Source organism: Opisthocomus hoazin, chromosome 4, assembly GCF_030867145.1.
Source record: "Opisthocomus hoazin isolate bOpiHoa1 chromosome 4, bOpiHoa1.hap1, whole genome shotgun sequence".
In the NCBI taxonomy this organism is placed as follows: domain Eukaryota; kingdom Metazoa; phylum Chordata; class Aves; order Opisthocomiformes; family Opisthocomidae; genus Opisthocomus; species Opisthocomus hoazin.
In genome coordinates this window covers 24,523,369-24,546,166 of record NC_134417.1, presented here as the reverse complement: position 1 = coordinate 24,546,166, position 22,798 = coordinate 24,523,369, and the positions used below count along the sequence as shown (strand labels likewise).

Sequence of the window (22,798 nt, the reverse complement as noted above, 5' to 3'; positions counted from 1 at the left end):
GTCTTAGTGCCATAGTGCAAACTATGTTAAAGAATACACAAAGGAAGTGTCTTGAGCTTAGGATTTGATCACTTGGATGACAAACTTGCCAGTGCGTTTGGAGTTGCCTGTAGATGCTATGTCTTAACTTTAAATTTGGAACTCACTGTATTTAAGTGTCAACACCAAATACTCCTTTTTTTAACCTTAGTAGTAATTAAATCTGTGATTTAATTCTGATGGTTTTAGAACTTTATCATCTTAAGTATTAATGCAAATTAACCAGTTCTGTTCTTTTGTTGCTAAGATGATACACAGTTGTCTTGCATCTTGAAGGAGCAGGATTTAATTATTTTCCTGAAGTCCTCAGCCCAAACTTGCTGTAACAGAAGTGCTGTTTGGATTTAACTTTGAAGACAAATAATGAATGGAAAAACCCATTCAGTTGGTTTAAGTAGTCAAAATAATTCATAAGGGATACAGATTGCAAACTACTGACTTGAAACTTTTGTGCGTTGTTCTCCGGATTTGTATTACCAAACAGCTGTACCTTCCCCTTCCTTACGCTGGCCCTCGCATCACAACTCAAATTAGGTTTCTTACACAACTCAAATTAGGTTTCTTATCAGCCTGCAGCGAGGACTACAGCCGTATGTCCAATATCCTGCAAAGAGAGGGTACCACACAAATACGGGGGAAGTGGCAGTACTTCAATTTATTATTAAGTATATGACAAGAAGAAATAAAATTGTTTCAGAAATGAAATATGATCCTTTCAAAATCTTATGCCAGGAGAGAAAGTGAGTGTTTCTCTGCGATGTAGAAGTAGAACTGGTAACAATCATCAGTTGAGAGTGGATTAAGGAGAATAATGAGTGTCTCTTTTCTCGTATTGTTCTGGTACCCTGCTCTCCAGCTTCTTTCAGACCCTCGCTCTGGATGTCTATTATATATTTCATTGATAGAAGACTGTATGAATTTTTCCTCTAGGTAAACACATTTCTGTTTTAAAGGGTGGTGAAATTGCTCCAAGATACAAGTAAATGATCAAAATGTGCTATCGGCCTCAGGTGTAATTTTTGGCTTATTGATTTTGTCTGTGTTTAGCTACAGTACATTTAAAACCAGACAAGTGAGGCAATGGAAAATAGGGGAATATCCTACAGGGGCATGGGCTGGGCAGATGATGCATCAGTTTTTTTCTGTTGTAAATCTTGGTCTTGTACAAGTTTAAATTGAAAGGGAGGTTTCATTTAATGTAAGTACCAAGGACACAATGTACAACTTCAAAATGAAAAGCCAGAAATACAGTATTAACTGTAGGTGTTCAGTGTTAAGGCTGCTGAGATGCTGTTTGACTATGTTGTTATTCTTCTAAATTTAAATACACAGTAGTACTTTTTGAAAATCACTTGTATGGACATGTGATTTCTCTTTCAGTAATAATGATTTACCTCCTTTTATTTTATCATTTGAGGGTCCAGGGTAGGATAAGAGCATTACCACACTGAAACTGAATCATATTTCTTACATTCTATTTCATTCTCTTTAGCAGCAGTTGACAGGAGAAAGAAGAATATTATGTTTCCAGACTGCGGACTGCTCATACTTTCTTCTGAGAATATTATAAACTTAAGCTATGGGTCACATTTTAATATCTTCAGTCACATGTACTCAAAGCAGGCATAAGCAAAATATTAACTAATGTAATATATAAGGGAAGCACTCGTATTCACTGGGAAGCATAAGCAGGGACTTATGACCATTTTATGGAGATTTCTAGACCCTGAGATTTAATAATCTTTTTGATTTGTCACTCTGATGGAAAGAAAGTGCTCATGAATTTACTCTAAATAGAATTTTCTAATCATCCTTGGGAAAATTAGAAATATATGGCAGATTAACAAACCAGCCATTCATCTGTTGGGTTAAACGTACTAACATGATCTTAACAAGCCATGTCGTCTTTTAACACATGCAAAGGACCAAATTATCTGCTGAAAGACTGACATTATGTAAATGTAACATTTGCTGGACCTCTAAACCCTGTGATTAAATTACTGTCTAAATTATTCTGCAATATGAATGTCGCCTACAAAAAGGAAAGCTGTAAAAGAAATGACTGTGACATCTTCTGGGTTTGCAGTATTTCCATAATGAGTATTTGAAATTAACAGTTTGTATAAATAACTCAAAACCTTAACGAAATAATAAGAAAGTGGAGGATATGACATGAGGGAAGACTTAATCTACAAAGAAGCAAATTTATCGCAGGGTTTCGGCAAGACTTTGTTAGCAAAAGAAGCATGACTCAATTAAGAGGGGAATTTCATCCACAAATCAAAACTTGTGGCTGGAGAGATGCCTCCCCTACCTAACTTCTGTGGATGTGTTGGGTAACCAGTGGCGGGTAATCTGCTTTCATGTAGGAGTTTGAGACACACACATCTGTAAAACGGCAAAAAAATAAAAAGGGAAGAGTGTGCTGAAACACTGGGACTGCAAGTAATCATGTCCCTGAAAGGCTGCATATAAATTGTTCCCTGCAAATAGAGATCTCCTCGTGCAGAGTAACTGATCGATTAACGTGTACTGTGTCATTAACTCATGGAAATTATCTTACTTCTATTTCACTCATTCAAAAAATTGAAGTCTAGCAGAACAAATGTACTTCAGCAAAAGGAGGAATTGGATGTTTTGGTAATTGGCTGCTTAGTAAGCTCTAACAACAACAGCGGAGAGACGCAGCCCTTCGCAAGGCGTCGTTAATCGAGCCTCGTGGTACACCTGCGAGGGGAGCTCACTGCCTGATATCCCTCTTCCCAGTACATAGCGCTAGAGTCCATGGGGATGGAGAGTTAATGTTCCCCTAACATCCGTAAAGGCCAGGTTTTTTGCTCCTTTGGTGTCTCCATGAAGCCTCAGGTGGAAATTCAGCACAGATGGAAAGCAGCAGAACTGAGATGCTCAGCATAACAACTTGATTACATCCCACCTTCCCTGGAAAGTTTAAGGTTTCTCTAAAGCTCAACTTTATTTTTTGTTGGAGATTGTATTCTTTGGTGGAGACCTTTTTCTCTCTTCTCTGGGTCTCTTTCTTGGGGGAAGGGTTTGGGGAGGATGAGGGAGCCTGCAGGAGGGAAGGGCAGCTTTGGGGCTGTGGAGAGGGAGCACTGCCGCTCCCCTGCCTGATCACTGATGAGTAAACGTGTAATAATAGAGAAAAGGAGAAAAATATGTGTTCATTTAACTAAGGTGAGATGTTACATTACTGATGTTAAAGTGGTCATTTTGAACTCAGGATGAGGTAGACTGACAGAAATGACGATTTAAAGTGGGTGGTGGGGGGAGAAAGGACGGGTAGATAAGCAAACCAGCGTCAAGCAGGCAGTATTTTTGTGTGTTTTCAGGCCTCTGCAACCAACTGAAACATCCAACTCGGATTTTCTCCCCAAGAATGTCTTGTAGTTTGTAAGGCGCCTTCTTACGTTTGTGCTGCTAGCTATTATTTCTGTCTTCCATAAAATAAGTACTGCAAGTTTTGCTTTATGCAGTAAAACTAACCCCTTTCTGAGGAGAATTTCTGGAGTATTTATTCACAAGTCTTTATCAGAAGAGATTTGCGGTATGGCCAGTGCTGGTTCTCAACAGATGGATTTGCAGAGTCCTTTTATGTGTGACTTGTGTTCTGCAAGGTTTGTTGTTACCACAAGGGAAGCTGGTCCAGATCTCCACCATCCCCAGCGGTGTTGTGTAATCAGGGCTGGTTCCAACACATGGGAGTCACCCCTTGTTTTCGCAGCAGCTCGATGGGACTTCTTTACTCTTTTATAAATTTTTGTGGTTGTAAGCGGTAGTGACTAGAAAATTTAGTGTGGACTTTCTACCTGCAGTGCATATGGGTTATTTTTTCTCAGACAGCATGAAAGTTTCTTCTTAGATAGCGATGTTTTCCTGAGAGCCTTATTCACTTGCTTTGTGTGCCAAATCCTGTAATAGGAGAATCAGTTGTATTTTTGAGATATAACCAGGTTATTCCAATTCTGGGGAAATCCAGATGTCATTTCCATATTAGCTGGTGTTTCCACCAGCTGCCCGATCGTGGTACTAGCCAGTCTCCCTCCATCCTACAGGCCATTCATAAAAAGTCCCCTCTTCTCCCCGTCCCCCCGCGTGGTTTTGCTCAATGAGAGAGGGAATGAAAAGGGGTTTCATTCAGGTGATTTCATAGTGATGTTACCCGTTTCAGTGTACTGCAATCTGCCACTTAAATGGGATGTGATGGTTTATTTCTTTTTGCTAGAAAAAGCTTTTTTTTTTTTTTTGATAATAAAAAAGCCTGCAGGTGTCCTACTGGCTTCTCTTCATCCGAACCCTTCCTGTGGTGCGGGAAGAAAAGCAGAAAAATACCAGGGGACGGTAAGTGGGTGGAGAAGGATAATAATAATAAAAAAGAAACCCTCTCAACCAACCCCTTCCCCAAACTATTCAGAGATTCAACCAAAATGAATTATCAATGTTTGAAACTTCCTCTTTATTTACGCCTTGTCCTCACTGTCGCTTGCTGGTGTACCACAGCCCCTACACAACTGGGAGGACACTTTGCAGAGTGACTTACTGGTTTGTAGTATTTCCTCAGCTGAAGTTGAAATACGCTTTTCTGTGCCACTGTACCAAAGTTACCTCCAAGATTTGCTTCACTTTTTGCTTGAAAAAGAAATATTTCTGCTTTTCCTTTCCCCTGTGCCTGTTCAGTCAGTGCCCCAGAAATGCATCTGAAAATAGCCCCTGCCCAAAGCAGTTCAGCTCAGAATTGAACGTATGAGGAAAACGGGGAAGCGGGGAGAATCAGTGATATGTGTACTCCCTGTTTTTCCAACTTACTCAAATTCTGGAGAAAATGAGGTGCGCAGGAAAACAGAGGAGCTTAAATGCTTTGAGGGAGAGGGCTGGTCCTATATTTGATTATCTCTGAAATGTATATTGCTCTTAGTTATAGCAAAATCCATGGTAATTGAGTAATTTCATGATTTCTGGCACAAACGTCAGTAGTCTTTTTGATACCTTGCTACTGAGCTTAAGTTACTGCAGGTTTACACATGTGTAACTATAAACTGAACTTTATCATTGATTTTTCAGCAGTAAAAAGAAAAAGTAGGCTAAACTTTAGCTATAGATGAAGTATTTAAAATAATTTCCCAAAGCCTTTCATAAATATGACATTGATTCATTGATATACAGACCATTAGCAGTTAGTCTCCTCTGTTCATCTATCATTTCAATTATCTCTAGACTTCCCCAGGGTCTTTGACAAATGGGAGACAATTTGCATTTTGTACATTAATGACCTTGGTTGAATTTGTAATTTTATTCCCCCCTTTTTATAATTATATTTCAGCATTTGAGGGAAAAACCCCACAAAAAAGTAGTCAGCCAGTTCATAATTTAATCAGAAGTGTATGGATGCTGAGAAGGGGGAAAAGGAGGGAAAAAGGACAAAATTACATGAAAGTGTTTTGCACTTTGAAGAACTTTTACTGGAGGATGCAGAAGATTATTGTATATGGTGTGAGGAATGTTACCTCTCCAGGTCGCAGGCTTAGGAGACCAGTTAAAACCACAGCCTGAATCTTGGTGTCACAAAAATTGTTGGTCCTCCTCCCAACCAGCTGATTTCTTCCTAGAGATGCTGTCTCTCAGTCCCTGCTCTGACAATGATGCACAAGAGGGATTGCAGAAAGTGATCCCTTAAAAAAGGAGGAAAAAAAAAAAGGTAGAGGAAAAAGTCACATCCCACTGCCTTGTCTCCTTCATCTCACGTCTACCCCTGCTTTGCTGTTTTAAGCTCCTGTTCTCGGTGCAGTGCCTACATCCAGATTTGAGCTTTTCTTTTTCTTTTCACTTTTTTCATCATTTGGAGTGTGAAATTATTTTCAACAATACCAGAGCATTCATTAAAGATATTTTCTGATAAGCATGTTTATTAGCATTTATTTTAGTGAGTTTTTCTGCTGGGTCTTTCTGGACGATGCGCATCAGAAAAGACAGGGCTGCCCCTGCATGTTAATGTTCTCATATTAGACCAGGCGCAGGTATCTTCTGCTTGAAGTATTGCTTTTCATCCAGAAGTGTTGCAAAGCTCTTCTGGAGTAGTGCATAGATGCAATTATTCAGGTTTCTGGGATACCACTGATCCAGCCACAGGGATGCTACTCTGCATGGGCTACAGAAGTGCCAGAAAATGAGGCAGATTCCTTTTGAGCTCATCTCTGCTTGGCTGTCTCCTGCTGCCGCTGCTCTCTGGGCTGCAATGGTCCTCTTCATCCTCCTGTTTCTGCCGATCGCTTGTCCACACTGGTGCAAAGACCGAGAGCATCACCTGGACCTGGTGACTGCACTGCAACGGGGACGGTGACCTAATCCTGCGCGGAGCTGGCACGGGTCTGGCAGAGGTGTACACTGGGGCTGTGTTTCTCCAGATTTCAGGACTTGTCGCCACAGAGTATCTCACCAAAACCCCTGTAACGTCCAGCGGGAAGGTCAACCGTGGGCTATACTAGCAGTACGGTTGGCTACTAGGTAGAAAGGCCAGCTGCTAAACCAATTTCCATTAATAATTTGGGGTAGTCTAAAGCTCCTAAATAATCCTTCTTAGCTTTATGTCATATAGAAGGTTGTCTGTTAAGTTCAACTATTAATTTCCTCCTCTCCCATCTTTGTACCTGTGGTCTTTTGCTCTGGTGATGTAGTAACAGGGTTTTAGCCTTAGGTGTGTTGGTCACTGTTCACACCTTTCCCACATTTAAAAAAAAAAATTGTGCAGAAGTATCCACATGTTATCAATCCTTTTCACTGTTTGTTAATGCTCCTAATGTGGGTACCTGGGAGACCAGGCATAAATATTTAGTAGAGTTAAGTCTTTTAAGCTTCTAGGTGGGCCAAGGAGTAGGTACAGTGTACATAGACAAAGTAAAATGCACCACTGCAGTATCCTGTAACTGAAGATCAGCTTGCTGGCCTCACTGCATCAGTTCTTTCCTCGGAAAGCTTCACGGCCAACTGTCGGGATTTGGGGGCTGTGTGTTGTTTTTTAAGTAACTCAGGGACACATACACAGTGAATACGTCCCACCTGATGAAGAGGATTGCTGCCTTCTCTAGGAATGCTCTCCAGTTGTTAAAAATTCGCTGTTTCTATCATTAATGGCAGGGTGGGATCTGAGATACCAGAGTCTTTGCCTTTTCCTTTGAACACAGAATTGCTGCAGTCTCTCAGACAACATTAGGTGGTAACTGTTGGCAACAGCTACGATGTTAGGAGCGACGTATGTTTCTGGCTAGATTTTCAGAACCATCCGTAACATTATACTACATGTGCTTTGCTCATATATCACACTTCCCTTTTGTGCGTCAGAATGAATTTGGCTGTCTCTTCCATGCAAAAAACGTAATTAGGCTAGGTTGAATGTGAGGAATTTATTTTTTGATTGGAACTGAAGGGTGAAATTCCAAATGTGGAAATCTGAGCTGTGAACGGGCGTCGACCTATGGCCCTGGCACCACTGCTCTCCTGCCTAGATGCTCACACTTAGGAGGGCCTTAGGCATACAGCAAGGAAGGTCCTGGTTTTAAATAGTGCTCTATCCAGTCTGGGGTATGCTCAGGCCAGGCTGTTCAGCCTTGGATTCTTCTGACATATGTTGTTCAACTATTTTTCCACGTGCTGAAGAGCGAGCAGCCTTTGGTTTGAAGAGGTTTGGTTAAATTAGATGCTCTGAGTGGTCCGTAAGAGCGAGTTAAAGATCAAGGTAAACATATTTATTGATTTATTTCCCTGGTCTTCTGAAAACAGGACTCGGTGTCTGTGGGATATGCTTGTCTTTGCCTAAGTTATGTGTGCTGCACACAAGTGCCAAGTGGATGCATATTTATTTCTGCATAGCCTGTATGGCCGTGTTTGCATTTTTCTGCCCCTGATAGTGTTTGCCCTTTGATGTCTGTCTTTAATTTGTCGAACATTTACAATAGCTTGTAAGAGCTTTAAACTTACTTCTAATACATGTTCTGTTTAAGAGTATTAAATTTAATACTTTGACCTTACTGCTGCTCAAAAAACAGAGTTGATTATCCTAAACCCAACAATTTTATAGGAGGGGTAGTAGTGGTTAAGACTTTATAACGGTATACCCTTTGTTAATAGTGAGGAACGTAAAATAAAATATGTCTGCCCTTTGTAGGGAGAGAGGTAGAGGAACACATGTTTTAAAGGGTAAAATGGTCATGTTTGAAAAGACCAACAGATGCAGTAACTCCAAAGTTTTAGATTATTTACACCACCTCACTGATGCCTTGCTGAAAACACAAATGCAAATTTCTTTTTCATTATACCCCCTGAAAAAATTGGGTATGGCTCTCCATTGAAACCAGACGCCTGACATCCAGATAGATTTAAAAGGCAAATCTAGTTTGTATTGGAAACCAGAGTGTAAAGTTCAAGTTACATAAAACTGGTTCTTTCTGGCTCTGGTAGGAATCAGTTTTAGCAATGCAGGATTAAGAATTCCAGCCCTCTAATTTCTGCCTGTGATCACCTTTGGCATTTGACAGTTTAAAAATCTTGACATCACATATTTTTATAACCAGAACTCCCAGGCTGTAAAACGAAGTCTGCCGCTCCTGCTAACGAGAGCCGCTACACGTGGTCAGCAGATGTGCGTGCACAAGCGGTGAAGGTCCCAGGTTCAAATGCCGGGGTCAGGCTGAGGTAACTTTCTGCCAGATTGTTCCTTCTGCACAGTGTCTGGCTTACAGCATCACACTGAGCCTGATCTATTTGTTTTAAAGGAGACCTCAGTGTTGTTCTGCTGGGAAAGGCCTCGAGAAATCTCAGCTGTTCTCTGCTACTCATTGTTAATTTAACTGGAAAAAGAAAATCTTCTTTCTTCCGTTCTTTGCTTCCTGCTTGTCCCTGGCAAAAACTGTATGCAAGTTAATGGTTTGTACATTGCTTTTCTTCCAGCTTGATATAACCCTATGTCCAAGTTTAAGTGTCCTGCTTGAATTCGGCAGTGGGAATTCCCTTCCAGTTAAAGGACGCTCACCTCGCTGCCATCTCTAGTGAGAAGGATCCAGACCTCTCTGAAATCCTGCGCTCCCGTTTCGCGCTAAATGAAACAGCCGCCTTTCTGAAGCACCCAGCGGCTCCCTTTCAGCAAGGTGCTCGGCACCGAGCGATGCTGCTCTTTGCGTGCTGCGCTCCTTAGCAAACCTGCCCTGCAGTCACACGAAGCAAGAGTTAGCAAGCACCCGTTGGTGTCAGAGAAGTTAGAAGAATTTGGAAGACAAATTAGGCAATGAAGTCTCTGGGAATAATGACTTCCCTTGGGTTTCTTTACAAATTAAACTGAAGGTTTAATAATTTTTTTTCCATGGATTCCTTTGCCCTTGACACACAAGATCAGTTACTAGAAGGCACAGTGACTGAGTGCAGCTGAGTGGTAATGGCATATGTCTGTGTAAACCAAATACCAAGTTGTCGTTTATGTCTGTTGTAAACAAGTGACCTGGTTGTATGGTTGTGTGTCAGCCACGCAGGGAATGATTCCAGAAAAGTGATTTTCTGTAGCAGAAAACGAGATGACTTTACAACTACAGTTAGTGCAGGATTTTTGTCAGGGAAGTGAGTAATTCTGCCCACATAACTGTTAGGAAGATCTTCTAGAAACGAAAAACAAAAGATGGAGAGAATATTCAGGAGGACATAGGAAGAAAGAAATATTTAACCCATTTAAGTCAGTAGCGGGGCATGCCATTCATTGCGATTTGATCTAATCCCAGGCTATATCTGATGAGTAGAGTCTGTTCTACTGGTGATTGACATTGACTGGCAAGGACAACTGTTAAGCAAAATAAGAAAATAGGGGCTTCCATTTAAATCTCAATAATGAATTCCAATTCTAGGTGAGAAGCTGGGTGCACATCATCCTTTCTCTACTGAGAAATCTTTTACATTCATTTCAGCTTGTAATGGTTTCAGGAAAAAAAAAAAAAGAAAAAAGTTTTCATTATTCATGTGAAAAATGAACTAATTTGCTCACATGCTTAGTCCTGGGGTTAATTGTACTATGAAAAAGAACAGTTTGTAAGAAACTGGCTCATTACAATAGGAGTGCCCTGAAATTTAAGCTGCCTAATTTGTACAGTTGGAGCAAGCTAACTATTGTAATAATCAGCCTGTTTGTATGGTAAGGAGAAACTTCTGGACCTGTGGGTTCAGCCCCATAATGAGGGTTGTGGCAGGCAGTGGGCTTCGGTGTGTGCTCTGCTGGGGGGTTCCTCCTGCCGCAGCACCCCTTGCTTCGCACAAGCGGCTCTGGCCACATTGCTGGCGTGATATCAAATTGTGGTTTGTACCAGGTGAGAGCCTACCCCAACGTGAATTGGGGATCTTATAAATGCTTATAAATATCTGAAGGGTGGGGGTCAGGAGGACAGGGCCAAACTCTTTTCAGTGGTGCCCAGCGACAGGACAAGGGGCAATGGGCACAAACTGAAGCACAGGAAGTTCTGTCTGAACATGAGGAAGAACTTCTTCCCTCTGAGGGTGATGGAGCCCTGGCCCAGGCTGCCCAGGGAGGTTGTGGAGTCTCCTTCTCTGGAGATATTCAAGACCTGCCTGGACAAGGTCCTCTGCAGCCTGCTCTGGGTGACCCTGCTTCAGCAGGAGGGTTGGACTAGATGACCCACAGAGGTCCCTTCCAACCCCAACCATTCTGTGATTCTGTGAATTGAAGTACCAAGATCTGCTGCGTAATGCTTTAGGCATCCCTCCCTTCCCTCTTGCCTGGCAGTGGAAGGGAGGACACCTCTGGGTTTGAGGCATTTTTTTTTTTACAGGCTTGGAGAAAAGGAGCCGTGCACTTGGTTAGATGATTGATCAGTTCTTTTTCTGAGTACAGAATAAAGATGGAGAAGGAGACAAAGGTAGAATAAAACCTTACTTTACACTTACAACAGTACTTTTCTTTGTCATCTTTTATGCAACGACAAGCTAAAACCTTGGTTTGAGTTTCCTTTACGTGAATGTCTGGAAGCCAATTTCCAGATAAGCCGTTCTTGTAGCGCCCAATTCCCTGTTCCTGCATCCTGCCGGCTGGAGCTTGCCCTGCTCAGGCTCCTGCTGTCACAAACTCAAATTGCTACTGTACATAGATTTTCAAGTAATAGCATAGCAGAGCTATTAAACATCCCACATTGCACATGGGTACCAAAGTATGCCGCCGCTGAATTGGTAGAATTTGACCCATCATTACAGGTTTTACCTGGAGCAAGGATATTTATTTCTGTTTGAAATCATTCGTTCACCTTTTATCCTGGTGAGTCTGAAAGGCATGAACAACTTACAGCTCTGTCTTTATCTCTGCTTTTGTTATTTATGTGTTGGACTATTGCAGTGCTCTTCATAGGAGGTGACATCTTAAATCTCTTTAAAAATACGGGCTGAGCAGAGCGCACAAGCTGCCGCCTTCATTTCCTTGCTGTGCTCTTTTGATGCCAGTGCTGTATGTCTGAGCTTGGGTTTGGTCCTGAAAATGTTGACATTAGCTACCCCATGGGTACCTTCAGGTTATTTACACGCATATACTGGCTGTCGCTCTCCAGCTGTCTTGGCCTGAGAACCTCCATAGTTTTGCATAGCCTTGATTTTTCTTAAAAGACGGAAGCAACTAGTTCTTAGGGAGATTTATAAAACTAATCTTAACGATTGTAAATGCTGAGCTTTTAGAAATGACCTAGCATGCCTGTTTTTTCTATATCCTTTCTCAATTCAGTTCTGATGAGCAGATTTGTAGGAGATCATAGGAAGCTGGAGGAAAGGCAGAAGTTCTGGAAGAAGTAAGTTCTATAAATTTTCTTGACGTACAGGAGCAAGAGAGTAAAGTTGGACATCTTGTTGGGAAAATTAGGAAATACTGGAAAAGAGTCAGCCTTAGTTTGTGACCAAGTGGCTGACGTCTCCTACGGACTTTCTCATCCAGGAAAGCAGAAGGCAGCAAGAAGCAAGCCCGTCTCAGGTTCAAGGGGCGCTTTGTGAACTCCCCTTCAGGCACCAGGACGTGGTTCACTTGGGGCAACTGCCTGACTTGTGCTTGCACCTCATGCCTGGGGTTTAGCACTCCAAACATCAAAGAAATCCGGTTGCAAAGAGTCCTGAAGTCTTGCTAATAGTCACTGCTTTGGAAATGATCTGTGAAGAATGTGTACCTGCCTGCAAAATACATAAGGGCTTATGTAGGGAAATCAAACTTTGAAAGTTTAACGTCTTTTCTTCTGTTTGTTTGGGCATAACCAGCACTTGTTGGTGCAGGAAGCTAGATATACCACAAAGAGCATGCATTTTTAGGGCAAAAGCACTTTTAGACAAAAGCAAAGGCTTTTAAGGATGTCACTGCAGAGTCCTGAATTCTTCCTAAAAATGCTCCATTTTGTGGCATAAAGAGTCGAAGCAGAAAAAACCCATCTCGGCAGAGCTCTGATGTAAAGAAAGTTGCAGTACAGCAAATGATGCTTTCTTTTATGTTTTGCTCGTAACCATCAGAGCAGGCAGAGGCAAACACTTGTCTAATTTGATAAAATATCTTTAATTGCAGCAGCGGTACTTGAGGTTTGGCGGGATGCAAAAGCTCTGTTTGTAATCACAGTTCCAGCCGTACTCCACAATCAGCTCCAATCATTGCCAGTTAGCATCCGTTAGTCTGTTGTTGCTTAATTCAGATGCGCTGGGCTGTTCAGTTGCATTATTCATACCTTATCTCGGAAAATGTATTTTGAAAATGAGGACTATTACAGGATTTCATTGTAATGCGATATATTCCCCCCCCCCTGCCACATTTTAGTTATTTTGTTTGGTGTAGAAAGGGAAACTTTGTGCATGATTTAGGTCCTGCATTTCTCTTTTAGGACATCGTTATTCCGGCTTGGTACAGAATTTTAAAGTGGGAGTAAAAAAAAAAAATCAAAGCTGGTATTTTTTCCGACAACAGTTTGGATGTTATTGTTGCAAAATGTCATTGGTGCTCAGGACATTAGGAAAGAAAAGAAATGTCGGGTTTTTAAGGCCTTGCTGCTTCACTTCTTTAAACTTTGAACCTGTTTTTTCCCTCTGCAGAGTTTTATTCTGACTTCAAAGGAGTTGCTCTTAATGAGAGCAAGTGCAAATGCTTGATGAATCTGTTTGCTTTTCTTCTTCAGATGCTGATTTTAATAAGGAAAAATTAATACTAGCACAGTGTGTTTAACAAGGGGCTTTGTTTGATTTTGGTTTTGCATCTAAGTTTCATGAAACGGAATTTTTTAGTGCCCCAGTAACAAAAAAAAGGAAACCGTGGCAGAGACCCGCATCCCCGGGGAACACGGGCCACGCACGCGTTCCTGACGTGACTGCCGCGCTCTGCGTATATGGATGTGGCATGGGGATAGACAGGAATGAGTGCAGCAGTAATTTCTTTTTAAAAAAGGAAAAAAAAATTAAAAAGAGGAGGTGATAACTCGTGAAAGTACAAGGGCTACGGCTGCCAGTGGAGATGGTGGCAGTGACGGGTGTTTTCTGGGAGTTCACGCACGAAGTCTGTGCCAAACTCTCAGATGAGTTTGCTCTGCTAATCAGACGCTTGTTAATAACAGTTCAGATTTACGATACTTCAAAACAGCACAAGAAGAAATATTCATCCTGCTATTGACTTTGTGGAGGAAGAAAACCTAATAAAGCATGAAGAGTGCTTAATCAATACACGTGTAGGACTGTGCTTGACTATCAGAATGAGCAGCTTTGTTTTCTATTCAGGCAGATAATTTGTGGTTAGCACTGGAAGTGATGGATGTAATTTATGTTTTAGAGACAATTACTGTTCAAAGATGACTGCTACAAAGCTCTGGCACAAAATGAAGAAAAAGACAAATGCAGTCTCCGGGGTGTGAGCATTGTGCTCGCCAGCCTGTCCGATGTATTTGCTCCTTACATTGTATTTACACAGAGCATCGCTATGATGTGTGTGCATAGGTATTAACATGTGCTACGTTGCATCATAGCAGCGAGTGGCCTTTAAAGTTCAAATCAACTTTCTCAGGTTTCGGGATTTTTTCAGACATATGGTTTCGCTTGCAGACCATCTGGGCCATAATTTTAAAAAACAGTGTCTAAACCTGTACGGTAAGGAGCTACCTGTTTGCTGGATCTTTAGCGCTTTTAAAAAGTTGAATCAAATGATTTTGATCTGTAAGTGAGAAGTTGTCAAGCGTGCATTATGATTTGTAGACACTTGCCTGTAACACCTCCTTATAAAAGCAAATTGTAATACAGTTGCATATGTACTCCTTTGTTCATGTGCCGGGCACTGGGATATATGAAGTACACATCCAGATGCATTGAAGTTGCACATTATAAACTCTATTTAAGCTTTATTTCTAACCTTTATGAGGGTTTTGTACCTGAAAGTATTCAAATTATGTTTTCTGAGTTAGGAGTTTACGTCTCTAGATGGGTATTAAAGTCAATAGAAGCTACCAGAGCCGGTTAGAGAGAGCAATCAAATCTCTTTCTTAGATAGAGATGTAACATTGAGATTCTTGAAATCAGACCATCTTCTTCATAGTCTGCAGGAGAAAATCCCAACTGGGAAGAAGTGCTATTAGTGAAACACTGTCTTCCTCCTAAATAAATATATTCTTGTTACTTTGACCCCTAATTGAAGTACAATGTGTTAGCCTAACACTTTTCAGCTAATTAAAATAACCTCCACTCTCCATGATGGTAGGCTTTGTTCTCGTGGTATTGCAATAACAATGTGAATGATTTTACAGATTTTTTTCCACTTCAGTGATTTATTCCGAGTCCAGCGAGCTCTGACATGCACTGAAGTCAGCGGCTTACGGGTCAGAGCGCGGGTTAGCCCCAAAGGCTGGTCACTGGAATGGCAAGTTTGCATGCGGCTGCATTAAATCACTGAAGTTGTTGCTCATATACAGCTGATAAATATAGAAACCCTGGAAAACAGGTTTTAAATATTGGGCTGCAGTTAGGAAATTCTCTTTGCTATCTTAGAAATGAGTCTTTATCTTAATGCATGTTACATAGACTTGTTGTACAGGTAAAATATACTTTAAAATACTTGAACCTGTAGGTAGTAGGTGAGCTGGTGTGTCCCATAGATCTAAACATGCCAGTTGCTGCCCAGATGAAGTGGTGATTCACTCTGCTGTTCTCCTGCTGCGGAACGAGGTCCTCTCCTCGCAGGGTGCTGCCTGCTCGGTGCAGACCCTGCTCCGGCAGCCGGGCAGCCAGGGCAGGCTGGATCCCTTGCTGGCACTTGAAAATGCTCCGTTTGGCTCCGTGCAGAGGACCCACAGGGCTGCAGCCCTCACCTGTAGCTCAGCGTAGGGGTGTGTGCAGGAGACTGAATTACCAACAAAAAACACTTTGTCCAGTGGCTGCTTTTATATGAGGTTTTCATTTATTTGTAGGAAAGCTGAAGTCGCCTAGGCTTGCATCAAAACCCGGTGAGGGGTGGTTTTCCCTGGAGCCGGGGGTGTCTCTGACTTGCTCTGCTGGGTGAGATTTTCAGGCAGGGAGTGAGGAACACTGAAGAAGAATACAGAAGTAGCAAGACTGGAATCAGTCCTTCTCCATTTGGCATATAGCTCCTAGGCATATTTACTTGTGCAAAGGTGGTCCGTTTCAGGGAGAAAAGGCATTCTTCTCTACTTTTCAAATATTTGATGAGATTTTTAGGTAAAAGAATACCTTGTTACGCAGTGCAGTTCTGTAATACCACATGTGCAGGGAATGTGGGACATCGGTGCCTCTCTACAATTCACATTTTTGAATATGAGTGGATTTAAAATAAGCTGTGGGTTTTTTCCACACGTATGGTAGACAGATCGTGTATGAAGTTAATATCAAGTAGATGAAGTGTTTTTTCTTGTTGTTTTTCCTGAAGACACAGGGCAGGATTGAAAGCTCACATGGAGTACGTCCCATGGATAATGTTTTTGTGTTACAACATTGGCTCTATAAATAAATGTGAAACATTGCAGTAGCAAACATCACATTTATTTTTTTTGAAGCGCCTACAGCGTGTCATTACAGATGGATTGATAGTCTTGATAACATTGAACTCTTGTCAGACCTAACCTGGCAGACTTGTTACATGTCAGAAATTTTCTGTCATTTTTCTTGTTATTCAACAGGCAAATTTATCTGCAACCTTGAATGACATTGGATATGGAAAGCAGACAGAAATTTGTCATTTGACAGAATTGTTTTTCTTGGGGTTTTTTTCCCCTTTTTTACAGTGGCAAAGCTGTAATCGTATTTTAAAATGCTGACTACTCTGTGTATTTTAGGAATACAGAACAGCTGACTGTGGCTTACAAGAGCTATATGAACCATCTTTTTACAAATGTAAAACACATTCTTTATTACTTCACATTCAGATCATTTATTTTCATGAGTCTTGGACTGAGGCAACTTCTGACCTTTCTTACCGGGTTGTACGAAACAACTTGGCAGCGTACAGGTAATGGAGCAGCTCTTGCACACGAGACAGTACAGCCGAGGACGCAGATGCTTAGAGAGCAAATTTTCGTAACATGAAGGTTAAAACTAGTACAGTTTATACCTAGTGAGTGTATTCCTTCAAATGTGAGTGATATCTAATAGGGACAGAGCTGCATCAAAAAGCTTATTTTGGTGTCTTAAAATAAACTGTAATTTAACTTCTGAGTTATGATGATTAGCTTTAAATGAGGTATAAGTTTTAAAGAGACGTGGATGAGAAGTCAGATTTTCTGTGAGTGATAGAAAAAGCGGGGGATCTCTAGTGTAAGAAGCAGCAAAGAAATGGGTGAAAACATTTCATCAAAGGATGAAAACAAGTATTGAGGCAGAGACAAGGAAATCCTGGACAGAGCATTAAGAAGACAGAGACCTGGAAGATGAAGATGAGGTTATCAGTCATATAGCACCGAGATTTCTGGGGGCAGAACTCCTAGGCGGACCACAGCCTTTTATGCTGAAGAAGAAAGGAAAAGATTTCTGATTGCTAATAGAAACTTGCTGCAATCAGAAGGAAAAACATTCTATACATTAGTATGCAATAGCACTATACACTTCCGAATGTATTATACCCTAGTGAAATCAAGAGGATAATGATTAGCTCCTCAGCTAGAAAGGTTTTCTTCCAATGTTTTGGTTCAAAATAGACCCTGGTGTTAATAAATTGGGCTGTATATCATAGACTACATCACTTAGTCAATATTTTGTGCTAGGAGGTCAGGTAGCATTGAGGGTGCTCAACACAGTGTAGAAGAATAAAGTAGTTCTTCCCATTATTTTGTTTAAAAAATAAAAAGAGCAAGAGATCTTATTAGTTTTCGATACTGTTGGTATAAATAGAAGTCGAAGCTGTGGAGCAGGGTTATTATGTGGCTCATTACTGTTTATTACCACAAGGCACATCAAGATGTCTGCTAGTTAGAGGGAGTAAATCATTTGGAACATGCCTGCTTTGTCGATTTGCACGATGCTCAGCGCGAGTGTGCCTTCTTCCAATGCTTTGAGGAATATGTCTAAAATCTGTCACTTGTCATATGTTTTCTCCATCTCTTGCTGCACAGAAGCGAACAGACGAATGTCTTATTTTGGTACGATTTGTTTTTGCAATTTCGGGCAGAAGGGAGTGTTTTTCTTCTGAAAAGTTTCTGTCTAAATTGTGCTCCCACGAAATCGAGAAGAGCCTTGCTGACTTCACGCGAGTTAGGATTTGGTTTGTTGTGTAGCTCTGAGATAACTGAATATTTTCTTTATATAGCTTGCCGGTGTTTTTCAGTATTACTGAGGAGAAAGGAAGTTTTGTTGAGTCGACCGTTACACTGGAATTTAGAGCTATAGAGAAAAGAGATGGCTTTAGTGAGTTTGTGCCTCTTCAGCTGCATTTTAGTAAATGTTAGCGTTTCAGGATACACTTTTCTTTTAGCTTTTTAATAGTCTGAAACCTCCCCAAAATTTCGTTTAACCTCTGTTTTTTAGCCAGGATCAGAAATGAGCTAGTAAAGCTAAGCTCAAGCTCATCGAAAAACTAACCAACCTTGGTAAATCTTGAACAGCTAAGGATGCAGTTGAAAGGCTCTCATTTCTTTTTCATGAATGTGAAATTCTTTCTTTTTTCCATTTGTCTTTACAACACTTTGTATTTCTTTTGACCAGAGTCTGATTAGAAGTTTTTTAAGAAGCTGCATATCCCCACTGGAGATGCAGAGTGCTGCTAATACAGAGTAACTGCCTGCGATTTCTGCAGTCAAAGATGATGCTTATCTTCTGTTGCTTAATCCTTCCCCTTCCCCTGCTTTTCTTGCTCTCTAGGCTGAACGTGTGATCTCCACCAGTGCAAAAGGCCTTGCGGACATGAGATCTGTCACCTGCACCCTCTTGCCAGGCTTTGAGAAAGTGGTGTGTCCCCTTAGCCCTAGCTTTCCCCTTACCCACATGCCGAGGTCTGCTCTGCCACCAAGCCAGTTCAAGATATTTGTCAAAGCAAAAACATTTCAAAAAAGACGGCCACAGCCCGTTATTCTTTCAATTAGATATAAAGAAGAAATTCTCCACGATGAGGGTGGTGAGGCCCCAGCAGAGATTGCCCAGAGAAGCTGTGGCTGCCCCCTCCCTGGTAGTGCTCAAGGTCAGGTTGGACCGGAATCTGAGCAGCCTGATCTGGTGGAAGATGTCCCTGCCCTTGGCAGGGGGGTTAGAACGAGGTGGTCTATAAGGTCCCTTCCAACCCCAACCACTCCATGATTCAGTTCTCACGCAGGTTCGTTGCTGTCCCTGCTTACCCCTGCGCTGATGAATGATGTGTCTGTGTGACATAAACGCTTCAGAGAGAGCCAAGCAAGCTGGAAAGCATTGCACGAGTCTGCATTCCAGAATACATGAAATCAGCGCAGCAAACACCTACCTGCTGGTTTTGTTCCATTTACTATTCCGTTTGATAAATTTTCTGCTTTAGAGTTTCTTCCATACCATCTGTTGTCCGTGATCCTGTTCAGCAGGGCGGTATTACTGGCCTGATAAATTCTATCGCATTTCTTCAGAAACTTTTATGTAGGGTATATAAATATACGGGTTAAAAAGCAAATGTCTTCACTATCGATTTTTCTCTGCCATTGGCTAACCTAATTACTTATTCATTTATTTATGTGGTTCTTTACTGTTCTTCATTTATAATGTGTAAAGTTCTATTTTTGCATGTGGGCAAGCACTGACTCGATCAGGTGAATAAGTACAGTCTGTAGATACTAGTGCACACAGATCTGAGGGAAAGAAGGACCTTAATTGATTTAAAATACTGTCGTCTTTTAGAGGTTTCGCATCTCTGCCGTGACTGCTAAAAGCAACCTAATGCACAAGTAAGCCTGGTGGAAATGACAGTAAAGGGATGGTTCCCCATCTTGTTGCGCAGAAGTGGGAAGGTGGTGACCTGGGCAGGGCCCCGAGCTGGGGGGCCCCATAGCTTGCCTTGCGCAGAACTTGGGGAGGCCAATCCCACCGCTGCACCGCTTGGTTGAGTTGGGGGCACAGCAGCGGAGCTGGGAGTCACTGCTTGTGTGGTTGCCTTCAAGGTCCTTGGCTGTATGTCATGGTAGCTTTCTCATTTTGTCACATCAGAATCATACACGATGGTCTTCAGATTAACCGGGTAATGTAGTCGATGCCTGCTCTTTGCTGACTGCTGTATGCTTCCTTCCGACAGACGTAAACGAGTGCACCGCTGAGAACGGCGGCTGTCATGGCCAGTGCTGGAATACCATCGGCAGCTACCACTGCAAATGTCCAACTGGCCAGAAGCTGGAGGAAGATGGAAAATCGTGTGGAGGTAATGTTTTGTACTGTGTCTCACTGCTATGAAGAAATCAAAGATGACATTAGAAAGGAAAAGGAAATGTTAGCTTTTATCTGGAGACAGCTGAAGAACACATACTCAGAGTTGTCAAGAGTGCAGATCTTCTCTTGTCTGGATTATGAAGGTGTAACCATAAGAACACTTCAAAGGGTTGGATTTTTGTTTTCTTTTTTTTTTTTTGAAAAAATGTTATCGCTTAACATGGATTGACTGTGCCATGTTCTGATTATGGAATTTTCATCACCACTTTGAAAACTTGAAGAAAGGGTATATCTTTGATAACATTTCTTCTGTCTCTAAACCAGAATATTCTTTATCAGAAAATACACATACATTTTTGCATTTCAATCACAATTCCACAGCTAGAGATTAGCTGAATATAAAAGGATTTAAAACCACATGCCACGTAAACCCATTTGTATTCTTCCTAAGGGAAATAGAAGTCTAGTTGGTGCATTATGGGGTAAAATTTGTACTTATGCAAAAGCTTGAGTTTGTGTAGAAGCAAAACATCACATAAGCTTATGTTAGAATGCATAATGAATTATGGTTAGACTTCTTAAAGATGCGCTGGTAAACATAGAGTAGGTGTAAATAAGCCCATCTGATCTGTGGACCTACAGTCACTACATTTTTTTGCATCATCAGATGCTGCAAAATGTAGGGGAGATCAGGTGTAAAGTGGCCAAGGTGTACTGTGTTGCAGACCAGAGCAGTTCTTCCTTCCTGAACTCTCCTCCAGCACAGGTAATGAAGGTTTGCTGCCCTGTCATCTTGTGTGCGCTGGCTGTGTGCCTGGATTGCGCCCTCGATTGCATTTCATTGCTGCAGAAAGTATGTTGTTGATGGTTTTTTGATTATCTCGAGATGCAAGGTACTAGGTAGGTTTTCATAAACTTCTTTGTCATCTTTTCACAAGAAACCATCTTCTCTGGCTTTTCCTGTTGCGTAGTATCTCACAAATTCCTTTCTTCCAGCATTTCATTTTACCGTTGTCCTTCAACTCCTTTCTTAAAGTTTTTACAAAGCAATGTATTTTTTGGCTGTGGTCGTATGCTTTATCCTGACTTCATAATTTATTTGACTGCACTCCTTTTTTCACTAGAAGATGGTAGAATAATTTTCCACAGCAACCTATCATTTGATATCCAACTTGACAGTGTAAATAAGCTGTAGATGGTTATTTTGTTTTGATTGAAGCTTTTCATTATGGTCCTCCATGATTTCATTTTGGCTTTTTGAGAGCTCAGGCCGGAAATACTTCGTGTGATTCCCAGGTTCCTGCTACTTCGGCTCAGCCTTCTCTGACCTCTTGTGGGGACTGGCTGGTAATATGGCCATGAACCAGTGGGTGGATCTATATGTTGATGACTACCTACTGCTTTCAGGTCTGCGTAAAAGCTGTCCAAAAACTTAAGTTTTTGAAAGCAGGGATCCTACTCATTGTAATCCTGAATTGCTTAGCATAGAAGAGTCCCGATTCCTTTAAAATATTTTTGTGTTAATAAATTAGTTAATGTTCCTTCTGCACAATTCTATTCTTAAAATATACTTTAAATTCTAGTATTTTGACATTCTTTAAAAACTCAAACAGAGCTGAAGATACTTGATTCTTCCACTATATACTACCTTACCAGGAATTATGGGAGAATATATTCTTAGCTGTTTCGAAACTGCTTTTTTAAATCTTCAGACAAAAATGGAAGCATACAATAAACTGGAAATGCTTGAGTCATAGGACAAAGTGATGCTAATTACACCTGATCTTCTGTGGAGGTGATAATTGACGATGAGCATATGGCTATACTGACTTGCGAGAAGGCCAGCTTTAGCCAACTTCCAGCCGTCGGATATTACAACAGAAGTAACTTAGTGGTTCATTACTACATAAGGGAAAAGTGAGCTTCCGAACAAGAGTGCGCGTGGGGCTAGAAGATGCTGGTCTGTCAGGAGCTGACGCTGAATTGGTGTTTTATTGATGCCTCTGCATTGCCCAGAGGGGTCATTTTGCAGATGAGAGTCAAACAGCCTTCTCATTCAGGTTAGCCAGCGTTTTTGGAGGATAAGGCTGATAGTTGCTCTGGGTAGTTGCATTCTTTCTTTCTTTATAGCATCATTGTGCTTTATGTTACCTCTTAGTCTGAACTCGAGCATTAAATAGATGTGTACTATTGTTCTGCTCCCATTATCCATCTCATGGTTGGTTTTATTTCACTAGTGACCGAAATGATCAATTGGTGTACGGGTTTTTTTATAAGCCAAGGTACAAATAAGGTGTATCATTAGAAGAGCACCGTGGAAGTAACACAGGTTTTATTCAGTAAGTCATTCCTAGTGCAAAGATTGATCCTGTTTTTTCAGAAGCAGAACAGAGCATCCTTCTGACAAAAAGCAAAAATCTTGTCAGGAAATAACTGTATCTTTTGAAAAAATAAAAAAGGTTTTAGCGTTTTGTAGTTGTTTAATGCTAAGGAAGGGAAAGTGGGTAAAAATTCACTAATACAATAACATAATGGAATGTACTGCTGATGTGATCAATAATAGTTGGGAGTTTTGTGAGCCGCTTCAGGAGACCCAGAGCCCTAATGTCACAGTTGGAATGAGCTGAGGATGCTCAGCATCTCTGTCTTCTAGGGTGTCAAAGGTGTGTGCAAGGCAAGGCTCCATGAATATGAACGAGACAGCAGCATAAAATAGACGAGATAATCTTAAAATAAGTTATTGCTATCAGCATTGACTAAACCTTCCCTTTCTTGGGTGGTTTGGCAGCTGGTTGGAGCTATGTGGGGAAGGAATCAAGTGTGGGGTCCGTACTCCTCCTGAGGCCCGTAAGGATCTTTGCTAACTCGTTGGGGGCTCTTACGG

At 41.3% G+C, this 22,798-nt stretch overlaps 1 protein-coding gene across 7 annotated transcripts in view; it reads left to right on the top strand.

The window, feature by feature from the left end:
• The window catches only part of LOC104334451 (uncharacterized), a 209,001-nt gene that overhangs the window by 97,548 nt on the left and 88,655 nt on the right, over positions 1-22,798 (top strand). For all 7 annotated transcript variants that reach the window (XR_012763680.1, XM_075418364.1, XM_075418365.1 and 4 more), the window contains one exon: positions 19,784-19,906. Coding sequence is in view for 6 of the 7 variants with exons in the window: in XM_075418364.1 (XP_075274479.1) it covers positions 19,784-19,906 (123 nt within the window). In the remaining variant the exon portion in view is untranslated. The remainder of the gene's footprint in view (positions 1-19,783; positions 19,907-22,798) is intronic.